Source organism: Lepidothrix coronata, unplaced genomic scaffold (genome assembly GCF_001604755.1).
Source record: "Lepidothrix coronata isolate B3197 unplaced genomic scaffold, Lepidothrix_coronata-1.0 Scaffold22, whole genome shotgun sequence".
NCBI lineage: Eukaryota > Metazoa > Chordata > Aves > Passeriformes > Pipridae > Lepidothrix > Lepidothrix coronata.
In genome coordinates this window covers 2,413,349-2,437,463 of record NW_016690202.1, presented here as the reverse complement: position 1 = coordinate 2,437,463, position 24,115 = coordinate 2,413,349, and the positions used below count along the sequence as shown (strand labels likewise).

General features: G+C 42.9%; 2 protein-coding genes across 2 annotated transcripts; both read left to right on the top strand.

Moving 5' to 3' along the window:
• The first annotated feature begins 505 nt into the window (after positions 1-505).
• S100Z (S100 calcium binding protein Z) lies at positions 506-2,056 on the top strand. The gene is made up of 2 exons (XM_017808109.1): positions 506-655; positions 1,810-2,056. The coding sequence occupies exons 1-2, from the start codon at positions 515-517 to the stop codon at positions 1,966-1,968; spliced, it is 300 nt and encodes a 99-aa protein (XP_017663598.1). The 5' UTR covers positions 506-514; the 3' UTR covers positions 1,969-2,056.
• Positions 2,057-14,557: 12,501 nt separating this feature from the next.
• Positions 14,558-23,399, top strand: CRHBP (corticotropin releasing hormone binding protein). The gene is made up of 7 exons (XM_017808105.1): positions 14,558-14,743; positions 15,182-15,275; positions 15,895-16,052; positions 18,091-18,301; positions 19,739-19,887; positions 21,168-21,285; positions 22,682-23,399. The coding sequence occupies exons 1-7, from the start codon at positions 14,663-14,665 to the stop codon at positions 22,837-22,839; spliced, it is 969 nt and encodes a 322-aa protein (XP_017663594.1). The 5' UTR covers positions 14,558-14,662; the 3' UTR covers positions 22,840-23,399.
• Positions 23,400-24,115: the final 716 nt, after the last annotated feature.

Genomic DNA, 24,115 nt, shown 5'->3' with positions numbered 1-24,115 from the left:
TAAATTGAAAGCTGACACTTTCATCTTTATTACTGGTGGTCTTCCTCTAACCATCTCTAAACTGATGTGGAGCTTTCTTTATCAATATGCACTCACTTTGGCTGCTGGTATTTGTTGAACTCATTTTCTTGAGAAAACTTTTAAATGAGCAGGTAGGGGGTAAGCCTTCATTTCCCCCGTGTTTTCACTTATGGGTGCAAAAGATTTCCCTTTACAGCAGCTTTGCAAAATAGATGCACAGTAGATCACTTTCTGAAATAAAAACCTTCCTTTCCATCTACTTTTTGAAATAATTGCTTGTGAGTTCAGGACAATGTTTTATTTTATTACAGTCCATCCTTGCTCAGATGCATATAAGGGGATGGACCAACTGAAAGCCCAACTTTTCAGTCTGGGTAACAATTTCTCTCTTTAGCTGGCCCTCCATCTCTTCACAGAGACTGGCACTTGGTTTGGTTCCTCTGCAATGTCACTGAGTCTGTATCTTTGCCCCACAGCTCTCCCACTCACTGCTATGACCACACCACTGAAAGATGCAATGGACACCTTGATCAAGATTTTCCATCACTACTCTGGCAAAGAAGGAGACAGATACAAGCTCAGTAAAGGAGAACTCAAGGAGCTTCTCACCAGTGAGCTCACTGACTTCCTTTCAGTAAGATGCATCTTCTGAACCTCCTGGATTACTGTTTCATGGGTGGGATAAGCAGCTATCCAAGTATTTGGGTAGGGATAGCATTTCCTTCTGCAAGGCCCATCCTGCCACAGCTTCTCAGATGACAGTTCTTTGTGGAGCTGTACAGAAGGATATGAGGTCAAATGTCCCATTTAAGAAGTGTGTTTTCAGAGAGTGATCAAGCCCCAGTGCCCTGCCATGTACCACCAGCAGCAGAGGTGGGTACCTGTGCTCTGCATGTTCCTCAGCACTTTTGAGCAGGAGGGCGAGGCCAGCCTAGAAGCAGCAACAAAATCAATGCTCAATAAGGCTTTAATTTGTTTGTTTGTTTGTTTGTTTCATTTTCAATAATAAGGCATAGATAAATCCTTGAAGAATTAAATACAGCAACCAGTTCTCATGAGGCAGGAAAGTAGCTTGTGCACACCGGCCACGCAGTACAGCCTCTTGTGTGCCTTGCAGAGGGATGCTGAGAAAAGCCTTTCAGTGATAAGCTGCTGATCTCAATATCTCTTTGTACATTTGTGTTTTACATTACACAGCATGGATGCTTTTATGGAATTGAAAGCATTAATAATAATGTTTTTATGTATCCTCTTAATTGTAAAAATTATTGTGGACCCTATGACCACCAGCAGGATTTTTCTTTACATTATATCTGTTTTCTTGAATTGAATTTTCTTTTAATCTTGGCTATTATTTATTATACTGAGATTCAATGTTCTTAATCCCTCTGAATAGGATGTGTTTTTTGTCAAGAAGAGATCTTCTGAATGTGATGAATGGATGTATAAAATGACCACTTAGGAATAGCTTGTTGAAAATCTAAGTACTTTTTGTTAAAGGATAATAGAGAAATGCACATTATAGATCTATTTTGTCAAAAGGAATCCAGGCTCACCATCTCCTAAAATCTGTTTGACTCATTTCAGTGCCTATTTAGTACCTGTATTCCTTCTAAGAGCTGCACTGTCTTCAGTTTCTGATGCTGCTTTACTGTTCAGGTGCATATTTGATGCTGCATTTTATTTAATAGCACAAGTCTCATAACATAGCAGTGGGCTGTACTGCTGGGTGTGTCAGAATTACACATTCAATATCTGCACAGCTAAGTCAATTTTCTTTCTCTTTAGGGCCAAAAGGACCCACTCCTGGTCGATAAGATTATGAAAGATCTGGACTCCAATGATGACAATGAATTGGATTTTAATGAATTTGTCATTCTGGTTGCTGCTTTGACTGTGGCATGTAATGATTTCTTTGAAGAACAGCTAAAGAAAGAGGAATTTTAAAAATCCTCTATATAATCAATCTCCTGGCCACAAATACAAGCAAAGCATGTCTAGTTAGGTAACCCTCATGGGTGCTCACCGCGTGCAAACCACCGTTCCCCCAACTGTTACTGCTGTAAGATCTTTATGGAGCTGATCAGCAGCTGGTGTAAGCTGGACCACAGCCAGATTACATTACTTGAGATCTGGCTTTTAATATTTTCACTCTTTGCGCTCCATGCATCTGTAACATGCCTTCATCTGTTGCCCAGGTCAAGGGCTCAGGGTGACAGATTGTTTGGCAGGAGTTGAGACTTCTGTTTCTTAAATGCCAGTGGAAAGTAAAAGGCACGGGACTTTCCAAACGGAAAAATTTGGAATGACACATAAAACTTGCAATTTCATTTTCAGTCATTTTATAACAACCATATTTTTGCAGCTCAAAACCAGCAGCTTCTTTTTTGCTCAGCTCTGCTAATTCTCAAGCCCTTTTTAGATGTTGCTCAGTGTGTCCCCACACTCGCATTTCAGATGTGGTCACAGCTGTCTCTTGCTGCCTGAGCAGACGATACCACTTGCCATTGTTACAGGTTCATTTCCTCCATCTCCCCAGCTTCAATTTTGTTGTGTTGGCATTACTGCATCCCAGCAGTCAACCTCTTCCCTCAGCATAAATGTATTTATTCGTACGATAAATTATTTAAATACATAGACGATTTAGTCAGCAAACTGCTCTGAGGACTGATGGAAGGACTGGGTCTTTGGGGAAAATGTGTAAATGCCTTCTTTCACTACTCTGGCATGGTTAAAAGCAGGGCTTTTAGAGGACCACTTGTGGGGGTTTTAATGACAGAATCCCAGGGTACAGCTCTGTAATGTGAATGATCTTATGGAATAATGATTTCATCTCACACCAATCCAACCCACTGCATGGAAACTGTGCAAAAGGGGCAGTGGGACCCCATGGCCAGGGAAAGAGAGAGTAAGATAATCCCTTTCAAAGTTAACTTGCTCTTGGGTTGAATTAGGAGTACTTCTAGACTTTTGTTTAAATTAAGCATATTTCCAAGGCCCTGCAAATCCTTACAGGCAGAGTGTTGTGGCTTTTTTTCTTGCATGGAGAGCTCTCTTATTTCTTTGTTATTTTGTTGGTAACTTCAAACTATAATAAAAGGCATCTGAATTAAATGAAGATTTTTTGTTTGTGTAAGAGGTTAGTAAAAATCATCCCCCAGTGAAGATGTGCCCTGCTAAGCAACATTTGAGGAATGCAGTTCACTTGTTTCTGCTTCCCAGACCACCAAACATTACTCAGTAAAGACTATATTTTTATGAAATTATATATTACTAAGAATATGTGATTTATTATAAGCAGGGGGTTCTATAGGGTGTAATAAATAAAACAAGGGGCAGACATCATCCTAAGAAAGGGGCCACCACCAAATTATGTCATCCCAGGAAAAAAGCAGATTTGGCAGTGATGACAGAGCCACCCTGTGCTGCCTCTTTAACTGTTCAGTGACAAAGTTATATAGGATTCACAGAAGGTCTTCTAGACCAGCACAGCAGAAAGTATTAAAGTAAAACTGGCAAAACTGGGCAACTTTTTGTCCCCTTTAATGCCATGCACATCAATATATCTGCAAGTGTTGGACCAGCATGGCAGAAGTATCAGCCAGAAAACATAAGACTGCTTTCATGATTCCCCATAGGTCCTGCAGACTGTTGCTAGTCTACAAGCCTTTCACCTTCCTCCAAGAGGAAGTGAAAGAAGAGCAGCCTAAAGCTTTAATTGGTCCTACCAATTTCTTCTTTATGACTTTTGAGCAAGATGCTTTTTGGAAAAAGGCTCCCAAACATTCATAAACCCTCTACTCATCCCTGATGAGCTCGTGGACATGTAGCAGCCCATATGCAGAGCAGAATTATGCTAGGTCACAGCTGGCATCAGCTATTTGTCCTGGGGTCAGGCAGCAAGAGTCACTGCCATGATGGAGAGGCTCAGTGGAGCCATCTCATCAGCTGAATTTACTAGGAATTGTGTGCATCCTAAATCCTCTGTGAAAGGGGCTTGCTTGTACATGAGCTGTGGGTGAATCAGAGGAGAATGACTCAAATTATCTTTGTTCTAACAAAGTTTTATAAAACCTCATAAATCACCCTTTTTGGCTGGTTAGGTTTTTCTTGTTACTGTTTTAACTGCAAGGACAAATGTTAAACTCTGTCAGCTTTAAAGAAGAAACATTTTTGTACAAAGGCTGGAAAGCAAGCAGAAAAATAAGAAAATGCAAAAAACACATTCAAATGTTCAAAACCAAAAAGCCTTGGCACAACTGGGGTCCTGCGCTAAGACTTGCCATCCTATTTTAGTGGTATCTATGGGCTGACCCATAGATGGTCCTCTCTCATTCCTCTCCCACTGCAGCCAACTAATGTTGCATTAGTAGACATATCTTGTAAGAAACATACCTGAAGATCACCTGAAAGTTTTCAAAGTGCCTCTGAACCAGAAAAAAACTGTGAGTAATCCCCTGTTCTGTAAGCACTCCTCAAGAAGGAGAACTGCATTGAAGCCGCTTATGCTGGCTGTGCGAGATGGTGCTTGCAAGGCCAACCTTGCTATGGCCACTTTGTCCTGCAGATGTGAGCATTTCAGGTTTAGCTTCTCTCAGAAGGGAAAAATGTCTCCTTCAGACATGAAGGCAGAATTTTTTTCTCATTGTTTACTGACACTTACCCTGCTTCAAGTCTTCAAGACTTCAAGTCTTCCTGTAGTTCACGAATCTAGGAAGCACTTTAAAGTTGTACATGCAAAGAAAGCTTGCTGTGTGGCTTTCTCCAAAGTCCCTCACTTTAGGAATTATGTCTAATTACAGACATTTTTTTCCATTGTGTTATCAGTCTGTCTAATCTATAAAAAATTGAACACCACAATACGGCCTAATATTTTCAAGTTACATCAAAGACCGATAAAAATACAGCAATGCCAGACGAGATCTTTTCTATATATTGTGAAATTGTTTTGCTTGACATCTAAATAGTAGATTTACAGAAGATAAATTATATTATCTTGAAAGCCTCAGCCCCTGCCATTTGCTTTTATTTCAGTTCAAAAAAGACTACAAGTACCAGTGCAACTGGGTTCACAAAGCTTGATGCAATATCTGCTAATAAATTTATTACTTCTTCAGATTCGATATCCAACTGCCAATCTCATGACCATCAAGATAAGTGGTTTGTAATGGAGCTGTGCATCCAAGTTTTGATTTACCAGCCACGTCCAGTAGGAAGGCACTACCTTTCCCAGTCTTCAGCAGTGTAGAGGGTGTCAAGCGCAGTGGAATAATTGCTTTCCTACAACACCACTTCCTGCTTGTAAAGGTGAGAAACAAAGTTTGTCTGGGTTGTGGGAAGGAAAGAGAAGTGACTCTAGGAGACCCCAACAGAACAGGTGGTGTGTCCAGTAGCCAGCAGTGTCATTAACTGCTTTCCACCAATTCCACCCCAGGTCACTCAGCCACCCAAGGCATACCCCTTTTCAAGGCTCCATGCTACAGCATAAAGCAGAACATGACCAGGAGGGAAACTCTCAGGGATAGCTCAGAGTCCATCATTCCAGCTCAGTAGTGCACAGGAAAGATCCAACTCCTCTCTAATCACAGCCTTGAAAAGGTTGGGTAAAAGGTCAAACACAAAACTTGTATCTGAAATCAGATTAATCTATATAAAGGTTTTTGACTGGCAGGAAGATTTGTTAGACTGTAGTGTGATGTCATGCGCATGTCTAATAAGGTTTTTGATTGACAGGCCAACAATTATTAGATGTGTCTTTAGGGATAATTAAGTCTGTTGAATGGTACTCTATTACTTGAAGAAAAAAGGGGTCACATTTTCAATTTTATCTTTCTTCTTCCACATATTATGATATGAGAGAGAATGTTTTATTTATCTAGTAATCTGTTTTCCAAACTAAGTCCATCCACATCCTTTCCTCTGAGCTGGAGTATGGTGGGTTACAGGCTCTGGGCAGCCATCAGAGAGCACATGAATGACTTTACCAGAAATATTAAAGAAAAAAAAAAAATGACAGAAACTTGCCCTTTTTAAATACCAACTCTCACCCACCTGCAATCCGTTGTGCATGAGGGGCAACTCCCAAGGAAGAGAACTGCAGCTGCAGCTACTTATTTTGCCCTTGCAAATAGATTCTCAGCTGATGTAAAATGACAGAGCCTATTGCACTTATATAATTTTGTAACAGCTGAGGACATGTTCTTGAGACTTTAAATTAGTCTTCAATGGAAAGCTGTGTTTCTGTAAGCTGGCTGGCTAAATAAGGACATATCTGTAAAATTGCCAGTGTTGCTACAAGACAGTTAAAAGAAAGACAGAAGAAGTAGTTACTCTGAGCACAGGTATTTGGGGAAAATTAATGGAAATGTTCCTGTATTTGCTTTAAATGCTAAGCTGTTCTCTGAGGTCCTGGTTGACTTCATGGGTTGCAAAGCAAATTGTCATGGTACAGCTTTTAAATATCTATCAGGAGACTCTGCCTTAAAACTCCACATATTGCTTTGACATTCCCAGCAGTTACATGAACCCAGAAAAGCACTACAGAATAAAGTTACAATAGGAAAAACACCTCAGTGTAGAAAAAGTTGCAAAGAGCAGAAAAGCAGCTGAACCACATGGAGCATTAATTAAGGTTGTGTTTTGGGAGCTGGAATATGGCAAGAGTTGAGAATGTTGCAGAAAGATGTAAATTCCTCAGCTCTGACTGGAAATGTCAAGTGGTAGAAGCAAAGAGATCCCTGTGGCTGAGCAAGATGCAGGGCTGGAGACCTCCATCCCATTAAACTATTGATGCCTTGGCTAGGTGAAAGTAAAACTGTTTTTACTCATGCACTAATGACCTAAGTCTGCAGTTTTCCCTCAGGGAATTTTTTTTTTCAATTTTTGGTGCCCCAGGAGTAGTATTACAAGGAGAACCATCACCCTCAGCAAGTCAAGTACAGTTTCTGTTTGAAATTAAAAAGCCCATTAGTGCACCCAAGGTAAAGATGGTCTCTGACATTGCTATCAAAGGTTTAGCTGCATTTATACTTCAGGAAGTTGAAAAATCGTGACAAGGTGATCTCAAGGTCCTTCAACATACATGATTTTTACACTGTACTTCCACCTAAAAGCATTTGGAGTGTAATTGATCAAATTCGCACTGCAGCCTGTGCAGTACTAAGGATAACGGGTAAGGAATCACATACATGCGAAAAATATGGAGGGAGGAGTTGACAGGATAAATATACTATTATGCTGGGTATGCTGACATCTCTTATCTGACTCATATTGACTAGTTGCATTGTGTGACACTCCACAGTGTTTCTGAAGTGAGTCCATTACTGTGACACTACCAGAGACAATTGTGTTGAATTACAGCTTTTTCCCGGATGAGAAAGGCTCAGTCAAGGAGATTCACTTCAGCTGAGAAATACTTATCCTTCTTGGATAAGAAAAACAGCTTCAAAATATCACTTATGAAAGTGGTGCTGCTTTGTCAAAGATAAAGTTTGTAATTCACAGATTAAACAAAATTTGGAATGTGACTAAGATTTCTCAATGCATTTGAAATTACATTCTGCAAAATAAACCTCAGCATTGAAAATAAAGTGACAAATGTTCTAGTAACCCTGAGTTGAACAGGAAATTTGGGAGAGGAGGAAAAGGAGCTATTGCGTGGGGAGGGTCACTGGGAGAACATTGCAGCTGTGGGGGAGGCTGCAGTATCGTGTCCTCTGCAGATCTGGCATGGGACTGACCTGAGCCACAAGGGTTACACCTCCAAGCAAAGTAAGCCTCAATAACTTTACCATGTTTTGGAAAGGAAACTGTTGTTCTGCAAGACTGTCATGTTCTGCAAGACCACTGGGATTTTTCAGAGAAGCTGCTGCAGCTGGCAAAGGCAAACACTTGGATTCATAGACATGAACCGAAGAGGCTGCCTGGGAGCTATACTGACACCTGCATGTGGCTTTGGTGTCGACGTCTTCTTACACCAGCCCTCAAGAACAGAGGTGCTATTGGAGCACCCACAGAGTATGTGGGTCCAGGCAAAAATTAAAAACCTCAGCAAATGTCCAGCACCTCTCCTAACATCACAGTAATGGCACGTACCTTCACTGGTTTCCTCCTCCCATATCCCTTCTCTCTTTCCTGGGAAAAAACTTTTCTCCCACTTCTTGGCCTTGACAGCTTTGTGTATATGCTGGGTTGAGTCACAGGCAGAGCTGGTAGTGATAACTGCCCTCAGGGTAATCTCAGTGTCTGAATATAATGTTTACTCGATTATTTGTAACCCGCTAAACTGCAAGTTTCACAATCTTTGCTCTTAGTCGATGCCATAAATAGAGGTAATGCAACACTTATCATCAAGCCTGCATGCTGCTGATAGGCTTTCAGTTCATAAATCACATGCATTTGTCATCCTTCTAAACCACTCAACATGACAAATCACACATCTCTTGTGTCAAACTGCCCAGAGTTAACAAGCTACGCTTACTTCACCTTATGGAAAGTTCAGCTCTATTTAAAGCCAGTTTAGACACACAGAAGTAATGGAAGTGGTGTTACACAGAGATGTATGGTGAGTCTTGGAAGAGGCTTGTTATACCCAGCACAGAGCTGAGGCAGACAGGTAGTACCAGAAGTCAGTGATAGAGGTGCTCACAGATGGAGATGACTGCAGAGGGAGGAGTCCTGGGCTAGGCTGGATCACAGACTGTTGGGACACCTGCCTGACACTGAAACCAACACAAGAGTAAAGGAATGAAGCACAAACTGTGATCTCAGACTTGATGCTTCTGCTGCTGGGAATGCTCTCCTTCAGCTGTCATTGCAACTCTGACTGGGTTCTTTGCAAAAAGGACATATCAAGTCATTGACAGGGCCGATTTCCTTACTTTATTGACATTGAATTCTACCTTTCCTATTATATGTCCATAGTCCAGGTGCTTAAATGGAGTTTCCAGTAGTTTGCTGATGCATTTTGTAGAATAGGTGGTTATCCATTGATAACTGCCATGGCAACAAGCAAACTCATTTCTCATACAGCCTTGAAAATGGTCCCCAAATGTAGTCAGTCATGACCACAGCCACAGTTACCATCCTGAGTGATCGGGCAGTCACTTCAGGCCCTGTAGACAACGAGGGCTTTGGATCTGTTAATGAACTCCACGTTTATTTTTCTGGGTCTCCATTCTGGGTTGCCTCCTGGCCCGGTCCTGGGCAGGGCAGTGACCATTGCAATGCAATACAATGGTGAGTGGATGTGCTGGGTGTCTTGACAATTTGCCCTTATCAAGAATGATAACGTGAAGCATGATGTAACTTCTTACTGGAGAGAACACCTGATAGATACTACAGGGTTTGGCTGATAAGTTCCTCAGGTCTGACATGAAGTACTCACTAATGGTTTGCAAATACTGAGTATGGATTTAGTTACTCCAGTGTTTTCTGCAGTGACTTTTGGTATGAGGGAACTGGACCAGAAGCAGAGGCTCCTTGTGTGCTCGGCTTTGGCACAGACAGTTTTTGAAGTGAAATCTTATGCGAGACTGTATCAAGGACATGGTTTCCTAATGGCCTTCAGGGCTGTGATTTGCCATACAGTCTTCCCTTTGTGTTCTCTGCGGAGCTATGTCAAAGCAGTAACTGATGGCTCACATGCAACTTAGCAAAGATGGGACCAAAAATTTAGCCCTTGCTGTAGCATTTGTGACACCTTACAGCCACTAGATTTCTTTCTCACCTTAATCTAGGCTAACTGACCCCACTGTTCAGAAATAATATACTGAAGGATTTACAACCAGTTGCATGTGTATAATAAACTACAAATAATGTGTAGCAATCCCCTACTCTTCAAAGACACAGACATTGGTGTGAGACCTGCAGCTGCATGATAAAAAGCAAGGACTGACCAGTACTACATCTCCGAGACACCATGAGGGAAATGAAAAGCTAGTCCCTGAATGAATTATGAGTTACAGTGAGAAAGAGCACAAGGGCAATAAACGATACGAAGTTTAAAGTTCAGATGTCTCATATTGTGTATCACCCCACGTGGCATCGCTTCAGCCCACACTGAGCAGTAGTGAGAAATCAGCATGAACTGCAAGGATGGAGTGCCCAATGCAGGAGAAATCCTCTTTACTGGAGCACTCACACTGCAGTCTCACTGCTGTTCCTCTCAGTTCAAGAAACCACAAGTCACAGACAAGCAGAAGAGCCCTGTGGGACATGCAGCAGCCAGGCTGATCCCTGTGGAGTGGAGCCAGAGCTTGTTTGGGATTGTGTCTATACAGGAAACATTAACTCATGTTTAAGATTCCAGTGTTAGAGAGAGGTTTGGTCTGCTACAGCTGCTATGCCAGCAGTCAGGTTGCAGCTGAGGAGTGAAGAGTGCTGTGTTACTGAGCTGGGGACCCAAGGAACACTTTTGGAGAGCAGAAAGGGTTCATAACACCTGGCCCCTCTTTACTTCAGGGAGGGATCCCTAAGAAGTGTCTGTAGCTCAAGCACTTCTCACTAAGAAATCTCAGTATCAAGCGTATCATCCACATTCTTCCTGTAGCAACTACTTTACCTTTTAGGAGGAGAAACTGCATTTACCACCTGTATTATAGCACAGAACATTACTCAGTCACCATGGGGGAGGGTAAAATGGACTTTATTTCTGTAGTGTCTTTATTCAACTTTATTTTCTCCACCTCTTACCACATCTGCGATCTCTTCTCTGCTATAGTAGCTAACAAGACACTCACATGCTTTGAGCACAAGGATGATTTCCACTGTGGGGCAGGCCAGTCCTCCAAAGCATGTAGTTGAATGGCATAAAAAACCCACCCAAAATACTGGTTTAACAACCTGAGGCTCTGCAAAGCCTGGGGTACCCCAGCAACACCATCCTGATCTCCAGCAGAACTTGGTATGTGACACCCTGCACTCAGCCCAGCCTCTCACCTGCGCAATGCCATCCCATCACTTCTGCCAGGGAAAGGGGCTGCTCCCAGGGTGAGTTACAGTTAGCAGATCAAGGTGTCAGAGCGTGAGAGCAACTGGATTATCTAGCTTGTGGCAGGGTGTGACTGGGAATGCATTTTACTGTGTTAAATAACTTGTTATTAACCAAAAAAATTGTTCTACAGAGTTTTAACATGACTCAACCCCATGAAATAAAAATGATGCTCTCCTCATTCGCTCAGGGGTTTGTATCACACTGAAGGTGCTTTTCCCTTCCGAAATGCTGCAGGGATGTTTTGAACCCTTTATAAAATGATTTTTTCTTCACTTTGTTATCTGTGTTCTCATCTCTTGAAGAGCTCAGTTTCCACCATTGGTTTTAACAAAAGCAGCGCTTTAGCAGGCAAAGGGAGGATAGAGGCAAAGGGGACCTGTGATACCCTGTGAGGAGGCAGAAGAGTTGAGAAGATGGCCTTCCATTCTCTCTCATCCTCTGACATCTGGCATGTAGGGTTGGGGGATGAATCCCATCTTTCCCCTTGGACTGGTCCCTTTTGGGATCTCTTTGCCTGAATCAGGTACAGAGGCACTGCAGGGCAGAGCTCCTGCCAGCAGCAGCAGCAGCTGCACCTCTCTGCGTGTGACTTCCTATCCCCATCCCCAATACTTGCCTTCCTCTGGCATCAGAGCTGCACAAAGGGAAGCATACAAGTTTGGGGGCTGAGGACAGCCCTGTGTTTGAGGACAAAGGGCATTATCCCAGGCACTTGGAGACTTTGCGACAAGGCTGGGCAGAATGTCATAGTGCTTTGTCAGCTCCTGCTGAGCCTAGAGCTGAAAAACAAAATGGAAAAAACACCTTAGCACCTCTGTTCCATATGATATGCTCCATATCAACAGCAAGGGGTGTTTAAGTTTAGCTTTTGCACTGATATTATACAGAATATTTGTACACTCAAGCTCCTACAGGTGTTTGCACAGGAATTTTAAAGTCACCATAGGTCCTGTGTGAGTAATAAATTACAACAGACGTGAAAGTGTCTCCTATCTTCCCTCTTACCACTTTGTTCATTACAGAAGAACAGTCCTGTCCCCTCATCTTGCCGAGGGCTTTCTGCTTATCTGGGCACCACAGTCAGTGAATGTCCTGCTAAGCCCAGGCCTCAGTTATTCATAGGTAAGAATTTAAAATACACTGTCATCACTGCTGGTATGTTTCACCTCACATTTGTCATATTGATTTAGCTACAGTGGCACATGTCCTTCACTCATTTTTGGAGCTGAATTTAACCAAATCTTCAGTAACTGGTCAAATTCACACAAATCAATCTCTCTCTCCTTTACTGAAGATTTTCAAGGACTCACATTAAGAAAACTTTCCTGTCTGACCATTCAGGAGGCATTCTGGAAGTCACACTCCCACCATCAGAGACTTTTAACTCCTGTGACCGAAGCCCTTCACAGCAGGCTGCTCCAGTGAGCTGATGGGTTCCCATTTGACTCCCTACACACCCCACATTCACACAGTCAGACCAGGTTTCCTTACCAGCTTGACCTCAGGTTTCCTATTGCAGAGTCTCAGACCTCTGGTTTCTTTAAGTAATTTTATCATGGTGCAGCACCCTCCCAAAAAGCTTGAGATGGTGCCTCTGAGGAGGGACCTTGAACAAAGGAACCCCTGGGCTTTTATACTCTCACAGTCTATGCACCTCAAAGTCTGCGATCTTTCAGCTGAGTCCTTGGCTCCTGCTGTGTCTCCAAGTGTTTGGTCACCTGGTTGGTGCCACAGGTCCCTGGGCCTTTTGGAATTCAAAGTATTGGCAGTTCACGGCTTCTTCCCTCAGGCTCAGGCTCTGCCCCCCAGAGCTCAACTTGCAGCTCACACCACAGCTGCACACCGAGCTGAATGTATTCCTCAACACTCAGTATCTGAGATCTAGGCTGGGGACTAGCAGGGCAGACTGGGACACCCCAGCTAGAATTGGGACTGGATTCTGCAAAATGCCTTGAAGACGGGGAGTGGAGGGGTCAAGCAGTAATTCTAACCTTATTCGTCTTTACAGAGAGTGAACATAAGAAAAGTAAGCCTGGGCTCCCCTGCAGCCCCTTCTGGCCCCACAGGATCCTGATGGTCTCCAGGGCACCTCACAACTCCCTAATTAACCACCCAGCTGTCTCTAATGCAAACTGGGACTAAACCATGCAGTTTTCCAACTAAACTTGTCATTCCCAAGGAACTTGAATGGATTTCAGATTCCAAACTCCCTTCTGATAATCCTTGCATAAAATGACAGTATTTAAACAATTCAAGGTAAGCACATGAAAATAAATGGATTCAGTCTTGGTTCGTGGGGTAATTAACTACTCAGTTACCCAATACAGTGTTACCAACCTTTGAATGCAACCTGATACCAAAGTTCAAAAATAATGTTTTCCATTTTCTTAATGATTTTTATGCTCTTGAAACCCACACAGATACAGCAATTTCACAGAAGTTTCATGCAGATATGCAAGAGTATTATAGTTTACATTAAAGTAATCCATAAGATAAGAATTACAGCATAATAAGTTCAGAGCCATGGGTGTGTAGACAGAATAGTATTTATTTAGTTATTTTTCAACCAACAAATTGGGTGAAACAGCAAGCAAATTTTTCTGTCCATAAGTTGTCACAATGAAATCAGGAGCAAGAAACTTTGGACTTTGCAAGTCTGGCTTGTATTATTTCTAAGTTTTGGTGAACCAAAGTGACAATTTGACACAGAATCACAGATTAGAAAGAGATATTAGCCAGAAGCCTAAGGTGGGAAAAAGTTATTACCCTCTACAGAGTGTTGGTTCAGAGATGGTTCATCCTGATGAGAGGAAAACAAGAATATACTGTACATGTACTACCTCTGCTGAGTTCCTGATCTTTAGTACTCTGCAGGGTTACAAGTTTTGACTTCCAGATTCATCATTTAAAGGTCTTTCTAAGGTTTCCCTTGAGGATCAGGGCTGAAGCAGTATCAGGTGTTCTGTGGCAAATATGCCCTTGGGAGCCCCAAGTTTTCCTAATTTCTGTATGAAAGCCATCTCTGACCAAGACAGCTGTCTGTTTTTGCTTGTCTACTTGCTGCAGAGCCCTGGAGGGATGCTGGCCCAGGCTGCAAACCTGCCTGGGATGCAGGGGTGCCCACCCAGGCCTGGCCAGTGGGAAGCACCTGACGTGGGGGCTGCAGAGAGCTGCATGTCATGGAGCAGCAGGAGGGAGACAAGGAGCCCTGCAGGTCTGAAATGCCCTGGAACTGGGAAGCAGGAGAATAGAAGAAGGGAAGAATGCTCCTCATTCATCACTTTGGAGTAACTGCAAATAAACACACTGCATGAGTCCCCGTCTGCCCGGGGATGGGCTCTCTTCTGAAGAGCTTTTCAGCTCCACCAGACAGTATAGTAGAAAAGACATCTGTCAGAGAGGGGAATTTGACTGGCTTGAAAATTTGTGGCTGCGATTTGGACCCTCGTCATGCCCACGTACTGTGTCACTGCAGGAGGAATTCAGTTACCATGGGTTACCCTATCAGTACAGGGACCAAGTGCCTCCCCTCCCAACAGCTCTATAAAAAGAGTCACTCCAAGACACCCCAGCGGCTCCTGCCTACCGGCACAAACAGGGAGAAATTTGGCCACGGAGAGAGGGAGGGCCGCCAGAAGAGGTGTCAGCATGCCGTCTGCTTTCCAGTTTCAGTGCCACCTCGTTCTCATCTTCCTGGCAGCCTCCAAGGGGGAAACCAGATACCTAGAGGTGAGCGATACAGCTGATGACTAAAACACCTTTCTGTGCTTTTAACTGCTGTCTTCTAACTTGTACTCTTGGCTTTCAAGCATTGTGATTTTTTCTCTCTCCCCTCCTAATCCCACCTCTCCTGCATTAAACCTACACCTGGGTAACATTTAATGCAACAGTCCCATGTGTCCTGCACTCCCTCTCCATTTGTTTATCATCAGCATTTTTGCTGAGGATTTAAGAGATTCACTGTGCACTTAGCTGCTGGGCTCACCTCTAAGGTGCCAGGTTTATTTCTCCTCTGCTGCAGCTTGGCAGCTTTCTGACTGAGGTCTTCCACAGCAGCACTGCTTCTGGAGAAGGGATTTAATGTGCTGTGCCTGTTCTTCAAAGGTGCAGGGAGGGGGCTGCATTTCACTTTGCCCCATACTCTTTTTGCCCTCCATCTTTCACCAGGTGAGGGATGGTGGTGAAGATGAGCCCTTCCTACTCCTCAGTGAAGATCTGAAGCGAGAGCTGTCTGCAGGACAGATCTACCGACGGTCACTCCGTGAGTTTTCTTGATGCTCTAGTAGGAACCATTGGTGGGTAGGAGAGTCCTGGAGGGACCTCAGGACTCAGGGAGGGGAAGGGGGCTAATTGGGAGTGACAAAGGTGCAGGAGCTTTTTGCAAGGCCAGGGGAAAGAAGGACAAAGTGTTAAAATCTCAGAAAACCTGTGGTTGAGGCAGAGGGTTGAGGCTCACAGTTAATGGTCCCAAATAATGGGAGATGGATGGGGATTCTACATCCATGTCCCTGGGCAGAGTCACATTGCCAAGGGATGGGGCAGATGTAACAGCTGTGATAAGTGAGAAATCTGAAGGAATAGAGTGTTTGTGCACTTGTGCGCATACACACACAGTTTTCTGCTCAGAGATGCTTTGACATGCCACCCCCCCTTCATCCTGCTGTCACACACTTGTGCTCACACATGCAAGTTACTATTTATCCTCTGATGCTGGGCAGGGTCCTAATTGTTTCAGCTGGCTCTCCCTATCCTCACTGCCAGCTAGGTCTCAGTGTAGGGGGGTCTCGGCTATCCCTCTCCTTCCCTGAACTGTGGGAGCTGTCACTGAGTCTCCCTCCGGAGCAGGCAGAGGCAGCAGCCCCATGTCCCTGCTTCTCCAGGGTGCATTGACATGCTCAGTATAGAGGGGCAGTTCACCTTCACCGCAGACCAACCACAGCTGCACTGTGCAACCTTCTTCATCGGGGAGCCCGAGGAGCTCATCACAGTAGAGTACGACTTTGTGAACATCGACTGCCAAGGGGGTGACTTCCTGAAGGTAAGAATCTGCAAGTCTCACTGTGCTTCCTCTTCCTTGCTATCATCTGGCTCGTGAGGAGCTTGCTGTGCGCAAGGGGCAGGCAAATATGTATGTATACGTGTGTGTGTGTGTGTGTGTATGTGTGTTTGTGTGTGCAGAACAGGCTGCCATAAAGCAGCCATCTCTGGGATGGCTCCTTCCCCTCCCTGAGCCACTCAGAATATGTGTCCTCTCATCACCATCCCTCTAAAGCCAAGTCAGATGCAGGATGAGGATAGCTCTCCAAACTGCAGCACCAGCTCTTCTGAACTTTTCCTTAAGAACCTCTCCTAAGTGTCCATACATGGCAGATCGGCTGAAAGGTTTGATCAGTACGAGCCAAGCCTGCCAGCCCTATTAGGAGAGTTTTCTCACTGCACTGTGAATCACAGAAGCCCTGCAGATAATGATACAGTTCTCTGAACAGCCCTTACTGCTCTGGAACCTCTGCTCACAGGTCACTTAGCATCAGATTATTAGTGAGTGGATCATTGCAGGCTTTAAAATTCACCTGCTAGAGCTTTTCAGGACCTGTACTCTAAACAGAAAGAGGCCCATGACTCAGAGTATCAAAAAACTTTACCAGCCCATTTTTCTGGCATGCGGGAGTGTTGTCCAAGATCTGAACTCAGTCTGTGAGAGAAGGGAAGGCTCAATGGTCCCCAGCTGCTCCCCTCGCCTTGCACTTTGCCCTTTGCTCTGCCGTGGCCAGGTACAGCATAGACCCCATCCCATCTAGTGGTGAGCTAAGCTCCAGAGTGGGGAGGAGGAGGAGGAAAGCTTCCCTTTAGCCCTTTACTTGTCTTCTGCTCTTGGAAAGGTACTGTTCCCCTGCTCACTTTACCCTGGGAAATCCTGCTCCTCTCCCCACATGGCTACAGGAAGGTTGACTTCAGCCTCTTGTGGGTCCAAGGCTTTTGTACCCAGACTTACGATCTCTCATGGAGGCTAAAAAAATGCCGAGATCTTTGACACTATATTGAGTGTCAAAGATAGTGTCACTTTCTTTGGCCATGGTGTCCCAAGTTTCTGTATTTATACAGGCAGCTTATGTCTGGTGTAATTTGAGCACCTGCACTTCTTTACTTCAGAAATTTGCAGTGCTGGCAAATTCAGAGACCGATCCTGATGTTTTTTCATCAGGAAGTCCCACATACTCACACTAGGATTACTGACTGAAGCAATGGCAGAATCCTGTTCTTGAGTTTTGGAACTGTTGACTAGCACATAGAAGGAATTACCATGTGAGTGCAGCTAGGAGGAAATTGAAACAGCAAGGCAGGCAACTGTGTAACTATGCTAGAGCTAAGACATATTTCTACACCTTTCTCTGAGCATGGTGAGGGGAAATTGCTACTGTTTTGTTGTGAAGGAAAGATTTGTAGAGGTCAATGCTGAGCATCCAGCCAAGTATGCAGCATTTGTTCTGCTTTCTAGTGGTTAGCATGAAGTGAAAGAGCAGATGCAGATAAGAACAATACCTCTGCCAATAATTCCTCTGCAAGGTTTTATTGTACTCTGATACCTCTGGAAGGCCCCTGGGACCATTAATGACAAGCTGTCAAACACGGATTGTGGAAAATTACAGGCCAGATCAGTAGATATAATGCTCACAGTGCTCACAGTGCTCATATTTCTTGTGGCTTCCAAATCAAGCTCGTCAAACACTTTTCATAGTAACAATGAAATTGCAATAGTAAAAAATAAAAAAATGTGATGATGCTGAAGCAAGAAGAGATACTTCCCTGAAAAAAAAGATAACTAAAATTGTTACTTGAAGGAAATAAAGACAGCATTAAAAGTTTTATGTATCCCTTTCCTAAATACCAATTGAAGCATGAATAATTAGTTAAATACTAGAAAATCAATAAATACAAAGACTTTTTGTTTTCAGCTGGTGGCTTTGAAGAGGCTATCTTGGTGTCAAAATAAAAGTGTCTGTCATACTTAATGTTTTTATCCTCTGCTAACAGAGCAATAAGCAAAAGCATCGTTTTCAATTATTGAATCCCTGTAGGTATTTGATGGCTGGATACTCAAAGGAGAGAAATTTCCAAGTTCCTTGGACCATCCCCTCACTGCTTCTCAAAGATATGTAGACTTTTGTGAAAGTGGAAACATTCAGCGGAGCATCAGGTCATCACAGAACGTAGCAATGATCTTCTTCAGGATTCATCAGCCAGGCAATGGATTTACTGTCACAATCAAGAAAAATACCAATCTCTTTCGTAAGTCTGAATTTTATATCATCAAAGGGGCTTGCATGGGGCTGGAAGCAAAATGAATGTGTTGGTTTGCACTGAATTCTCTCACTGTCATTATCTACACTAACACAGCTCCATTAAGCCCAGCAGAGCCACATATACCTGCAGATTTGACTCAGGCTCAGTGTGTGTCGCAAGAAAAAGAAAAAAAGCTTAAGAGATAACAAAGGCATGGCTTCGATATACAGGACCATAAGGCTGTTTCTTTCAAATAAGACCTCTCCCAATCTAATATTGACATGTTCCAATACATTTGGGTAGAACAAATAGTATTAATTTAGACAGTTAAGCAATTTCTAGATCTGGGTGAACAGCACAGTAAAAATATTTGAAAAAGGTCAACAGTAAAAACAATGTATCAAATAATTATGTGATAGTTATGAGTGATATATGATCACAAGGATTTATTTTCATGTTCCACAAGCCTGTGAGCTGACAAGGCACAAATAATCATAGAATAATAGAATGGCTTGGGTTGAAAGAGACCTCAAAGATCATCTTGTTACAACCATGGCCAGAGATGCCACCCCCTAGACCAGGTTGTCCAGGGCTGCATCCAACCTGGCCTTTAACTCCTCCAGCAGTGGGACACCCACAACTTGTCTGGGCAACCTATTCCGGTGCTTCACGTGCATTGTTTTTTCAAGAGGAGACAGGACATTTAACGATAATTGTTCAGACTAGTCTGATTTATTTGCCTTACTATGCAAAGCGACAAAAAAAACCAAAAAAAGACAAAAGGTGACAGCATGTCTGCCCTGTCCTTAATCCAGGTTATTCAGACATGAGCCTGCAAGCTGGGTCCCCAGTCTGGTGGATATGATTATTGTGCAGTGGCTGGTGTCCTTGACTGTCCTGCTAAAGCAGCTGCAGGCCCTCAGGTCTGTGTCAAGGATCCCTTGGGCTACATACATAGATGATAAGTTACTCCCTTATTAAGTTTGAACCTAAAGATAAAGTTACACTCTCGTTTCAATGATGTATTTTGCAGGGTAAGGAGCTCCAGTTAAGAGGAGCTGAATTGGAGTTAGGGGGTTGCTGACAATATCAGGCAATAACCTGTCAAAGCTAAACAAAGCCCTCCACCCACATTTAGCCTCCTTCAAACTGGCAAACTGTATGAGCCCTTGACAGCACGAGCCCCTGACGTATGGATTTGGGGTGTGAGCTCTCCCATTGATTGCTTCACCGTCAAGTTCTGTCAGACTTCATGTTACAGAGTAAAAAATGGGAAGTTTTAAGGAACAAATTTTATGCAAGAACCCCATAAAATGCTATATGCATATTTTTCAGTACTTGGTTGTAACTCTTAGTAATTAAATCACCTCTGTTTTTTTGGTACTGTAAGTACATCATTTTGCTGCACTCAGTGTAACTCTTGTACCTTCTTCTGTGTCCCAGCTTGCAACGTCATCTCTCAGACTCCTTCAGGAAGGTTTACCATGGTCATTCCTCACCAGCATAGAAACTGCAGCTTCTCAATAATCTACCCAGTTGTGATAAAAATATCTGATCTTATCCTAGGACATTTAAATGGCCTCTTTTTAAAGGTGAGTTCTTTATTTCCTAATAAGTTACTACCATGTGCAATCTTCTGGGCGCAGGAGAGGGAGGGCGTTAAGCAGGAATAGCCTGTGGCACTGGTTCCTAAGGCATGTGTGCTCCAGACCACTTGGATGCGCGCTGAGGGTTCTGGTTTCCCCCAGAGAGGAGAGCTGGGTCTGTCTCTGTCTCTATTGTCTCTGTAATCTTGCAGTGGCAAACAAATTATGCAAAGTACCATTAGTGCATGTAACTACTGCTTACCTAACAAAGGGTAAGAATTTCATTATAAAGAAAGGAGTGTGTCTGTATTTAAACTAATGAAAGCAGCAACTGCTCTAAAGAGAGAAAGGAGACACAAATTAGATAGTAAGGTATTAGCATGGAGGAAATACAAACGTGCTCAGAACTGACTGTCTGCTCAGCATGCTGAGCATCCTCTGCTCCATTTGCTCTGACCTGGGGTTCAGCCACAACATTTGGTTCTTGGTGAAGAATACAGAGGAGAGGACAAGAGCTGCTGGTGATACTATGTGCCTGGGAGGTCTAAGAATGTGCCAATTCCAAAATATCCAGAAGAATAGAGCAAGAAGGTTTGTTTTGTCCTGCCAGTGAGTCTGGCAGCCTAGGTCCTTCATGGGGACTGCCAATGTATGAGCAAACTGGGCTTTGAGAGATGGGCAAGAGAATTAGTTGAATTATTCAGAGAAGGGCAGAAATGGGACAACTGCAAAGGAAGGTAAAGAAATCAGGCATCTAAATAGCAGGTGACAGCCCAAAGGTGCTCAAGGTGTCCATGTACTTGTGGGTCCAATATACAGTGAGCTCCTGTTTTCATGCAAAACTACCCATTTGGTTAATTCCTACTTTAATTAACCTTTGCCACAATGGTGCATTTTAGAAGACTTATTGCTCAGGAAAGAGTATGGCGTAGTGGAACTGAAGTTCCTGTCTGCCTGCTGAATGTGTGTTCGCGTCCAGCCCTTAACTGCATTAATTTGATTACATCCGGAATCAGATTGCTTATCTGCACTAAAAGCAGTTGAATTACCACCTTAACTACTCGTCAGTAATTTTGAGAGCCTACTTAGGTCTTTCTTTGGAATTAATTAAGGAAATTAACTTACTAATGTCAAATCAAAAGAGTATTGCTCAGGATGAGAAACTGATTTCACACAGGTTTGAGCAAAGGAGATTTCTATAACCTACTGTTGGCTGCAATCATGTCTAGAGAATTGCTACATTTTGAAGAAAAATGATAAATAACTTTTAGCCTTTGCCTTTTTAGAAACCATCAGTAGGCTGTGCAGGAGTGGGAGATTTTGTAGAGCTTCTAGGAGGAGCTGGCTTAGACCCATCCAAGATGTTTCCACTAGCTGACCTCTGTCACTCCTTTCATGGGTCTGGTAAGAACTCCACATGATAAAATAATTAACCAGAATAAGATATGCAGACACCCACCCCACCCCCCATCCCAATCCTGCAACCTGGATTTCCTGCTAGACTGGTAGGAACATGTGACCTAAAGCTATTCAAATCTGTGGTTTGGCTGTGTGTTACCATGACCACCTTGCCCTGCTGTAATGATTATAAGGTTAAATTATACATATTTTAAAAATGCTTCTCCTACGACAAATATGATTATTAGAATGTCAGCACATAAATGAGTCTGGAAATTCACAGCAAAGGAGGGAAGAGTGGTTACATTCTCATTTAAGGAGCTTTTCTCTCACTTACTCAGTGTTTCCAGAGCCTTGTTTTCTGCTACAGGTGTAACATATACCCCTAAAGCCTTAGAGCTCTCATTCTCTGCTTTGAACCCTGTATGGTCTCTTAATCTGTTTCACTATCATGACAGGTCAGTGACTTCTCCCCATGAAAATAAGAATTCCTAGTTTCTATAATATTCAACAGCAGACTACAAAGTGTGGCAGTGATGTGATAGACAAACCCCTGTGGCACACCTGTCATACCTCAGGAGTATCAGTGGGGCACCAGACAAGTGGCATTTACAGAGAGTTAGAAAGCAGGAACATGTCTGGTACTTCACCCCTGTGGTCTCCCTTGCCTTTCATCACACTACAACTTAACAGTCCAGGCACTGTTCAAAGACTTAACTGGCAAGTGCTGGTGCTGATCAAATGCTGAGCACTGAGATGAGATTAAAATGTTTTGTGAAGGAAATGAAATTCCATCTCAAGAGCCCCTGTTTTTTCAATGACACACCAGATTTCTCCAGCCATGAGGAAAGAGCTCCAAGTTCCCCAAATGAAAGAGGCTTTGCCAAGCCCCTACTCAAATGGCTCATCTAAAGCAGTGCTTAGTGATACTTGTTTTCTCTCAGAGACAATATACTGGGCACTTCCATTTGAGTTTGTCTTGATGGGACCCTCACATGCCTTTGTTAGTGTGAAGAACATCCTTATGAACAAATACACTCATCCCTCTAACGGGAAACATTTCAATATTGCTAATTTTGGTTATCCCTGGGATAGAGTGCTGTTATCCTTACCCATCACTCATGGCGTCTAACAGTAGCACATAGATGTGGAGAGGCATTTGCACGAGTGAAGGTTACAGTGCTTTACTAAAAACCCAAGCACTGTAAAGCAGAACTAACAAATACAAAAATTAATCAGCAATATCACGACTGGCAGGTCATTACTACACACAAATTTGCTGTATTTCTGAAATTGCATGCATCAGTGCTTTATAATTCCCAATTTATAGATCTCTTTTCCTGCGCTCTCTCTCATGTAAGTGTATCTTTATATCTCCTTTATATCTCGCTTCCCTAATTAGCCCAAATGAAGATTGGCTGTGACAACACCGTGCTGCGAATGGTCTCCAGCGGCAAACACATCAACCGTGTGACATTTGAGTATCATCAACTTGATCTGCAGGAAACAGAAACAAGAAAGGAGAACAGCATTGAGGAATTCTGCTTTCCTAGTATCTGAGAAACCAGGCCATGTATTTTCACATAGCTAATGAAAATAAGGTTCTGGGGAATTAAAGCAGTTTATTTTTTCCTTTAACCAGCTAGTATTATTGAGCCTTTCTATAAGCATATTTCTTTTTTCATACAAATCAGTCATTCCCATAAGCAAGCAGGAAAAAGCAACAAATATATTAATCTTTGCTATTATCGTTATATTCTTTCTGTGCTCATTTACCACATCCAAAATCAATAGCAAGAATAGAAGTGTATGTTTCCCATACAAATATTTTTAGGAAAATAGGCACAAGCCCTAGTCTGAGGAGGTATGAAACCCACAGTAACCACAAACTTCAGGCAGGAACTTTATCCTTTTATATCAGGTATAAACAAAAAAAATTAGATGGTGAAATACACTTCCAGTTTTGTAAGAGGAAGTCCAGCATTAGTGTGTTTAAAAACTGGTTTATTTATGACTATAAATGTACTATTTATTTCTAATGACATGTTTTTAATAAAAAATTATAGCATGAGACTTCCTTACACAAATCCAAACATAAATAAATACATTCAAAGAGTTGGCAAAGAATTTGTATGTTGTATTTTTTTCTGAAGAGCTCTTTTAACATTCTGGTTAAACTTCCTAAGTCATGTGCAGTTTTCTGGAAATTAAAATTTTGGACACACGTTGCTGTAAAACCATGGACTATTACGGGCAGCAATTTGGTTTTCCAAGGTTGCTTACACCTCCACATGGAGGAATTTCCTGCAGTACACTCTTCCGAAGTTTTTGTTCAGATGTCCTGCTGATATGTGGAGGCAGGGATACACAAATATACAATAATTTTTTCCAGGCCTTTGGTGACCCAGAAGAGGAATGTTAGCCTGACAAGCTCTAGGAAGCACAAGCACAGCAGAGGACCAAAGCTGTGTCCTAGCTCAGAGAGAGGCACAAGGTGTGATTGTTGTGTTTTCTGAGAGTGGTACCTGGCAGTAATGGGAGCAAACTGTTCCTCCTTCAGTGCTCAATTAATGTTCAAACCTAATTAATCCAGCTGCATTCCTGAAATCTCCCACTCTGATTTATGGCTCTTATTCTCACAGTCATTCACCCAAAATCAAGTGTCTTGATTATTCAGCAGCTCTGAAATTAATCCCCCTGACTGAAGTGTGTGAAAACTATAGAATGCTTCAAACTCTCCTTCCTTTGGGTTTTGGGAGCCCAGTTTTTGTGACTGACTCATGAACACAGGGATGTGTTTGGTAGATAGGTCAGACTCAGGTGGCCATATCCACCC

Bases quoted from the DNA above. Each gene is read 5' to 3' on its own strand.
- S100Z (XM_017808109.1), top strand. From the start codon at position 515: ATGACCACACCACTGAAAGATGCAATGGACACCTTGATCAAGATTTTC. The intron at 656-1,809 runs GTAAGATGCATC...CTTTCTCTTTAG, and splicing joins AGCTCACTGACTTCCTTTCA to GGCCAAAAGGACCCACTCCT.
- CRHBP (XM_017808105.1), top strand. From the start codon at position 14,663: ATGCCGTCTGCTTTCCAGTTTCAGTGCCACCTCGTTCTCATCTTCCTG. The intron at 15,276-15,894 runs GTGAGTTTTCTT...CTGCTTCTCCAG, and splicing joins GATCTACCGACGGTCACTCC to GGTGCATTGACATGCTCAGT. The intron at 18,302-19,738 runs GTAAGTCTGAAT...TCTGTGTCCCAG, and splicing joins GAAAAATACCAATCTCTTTC to CTTGCAACGTCATCTCTCAG.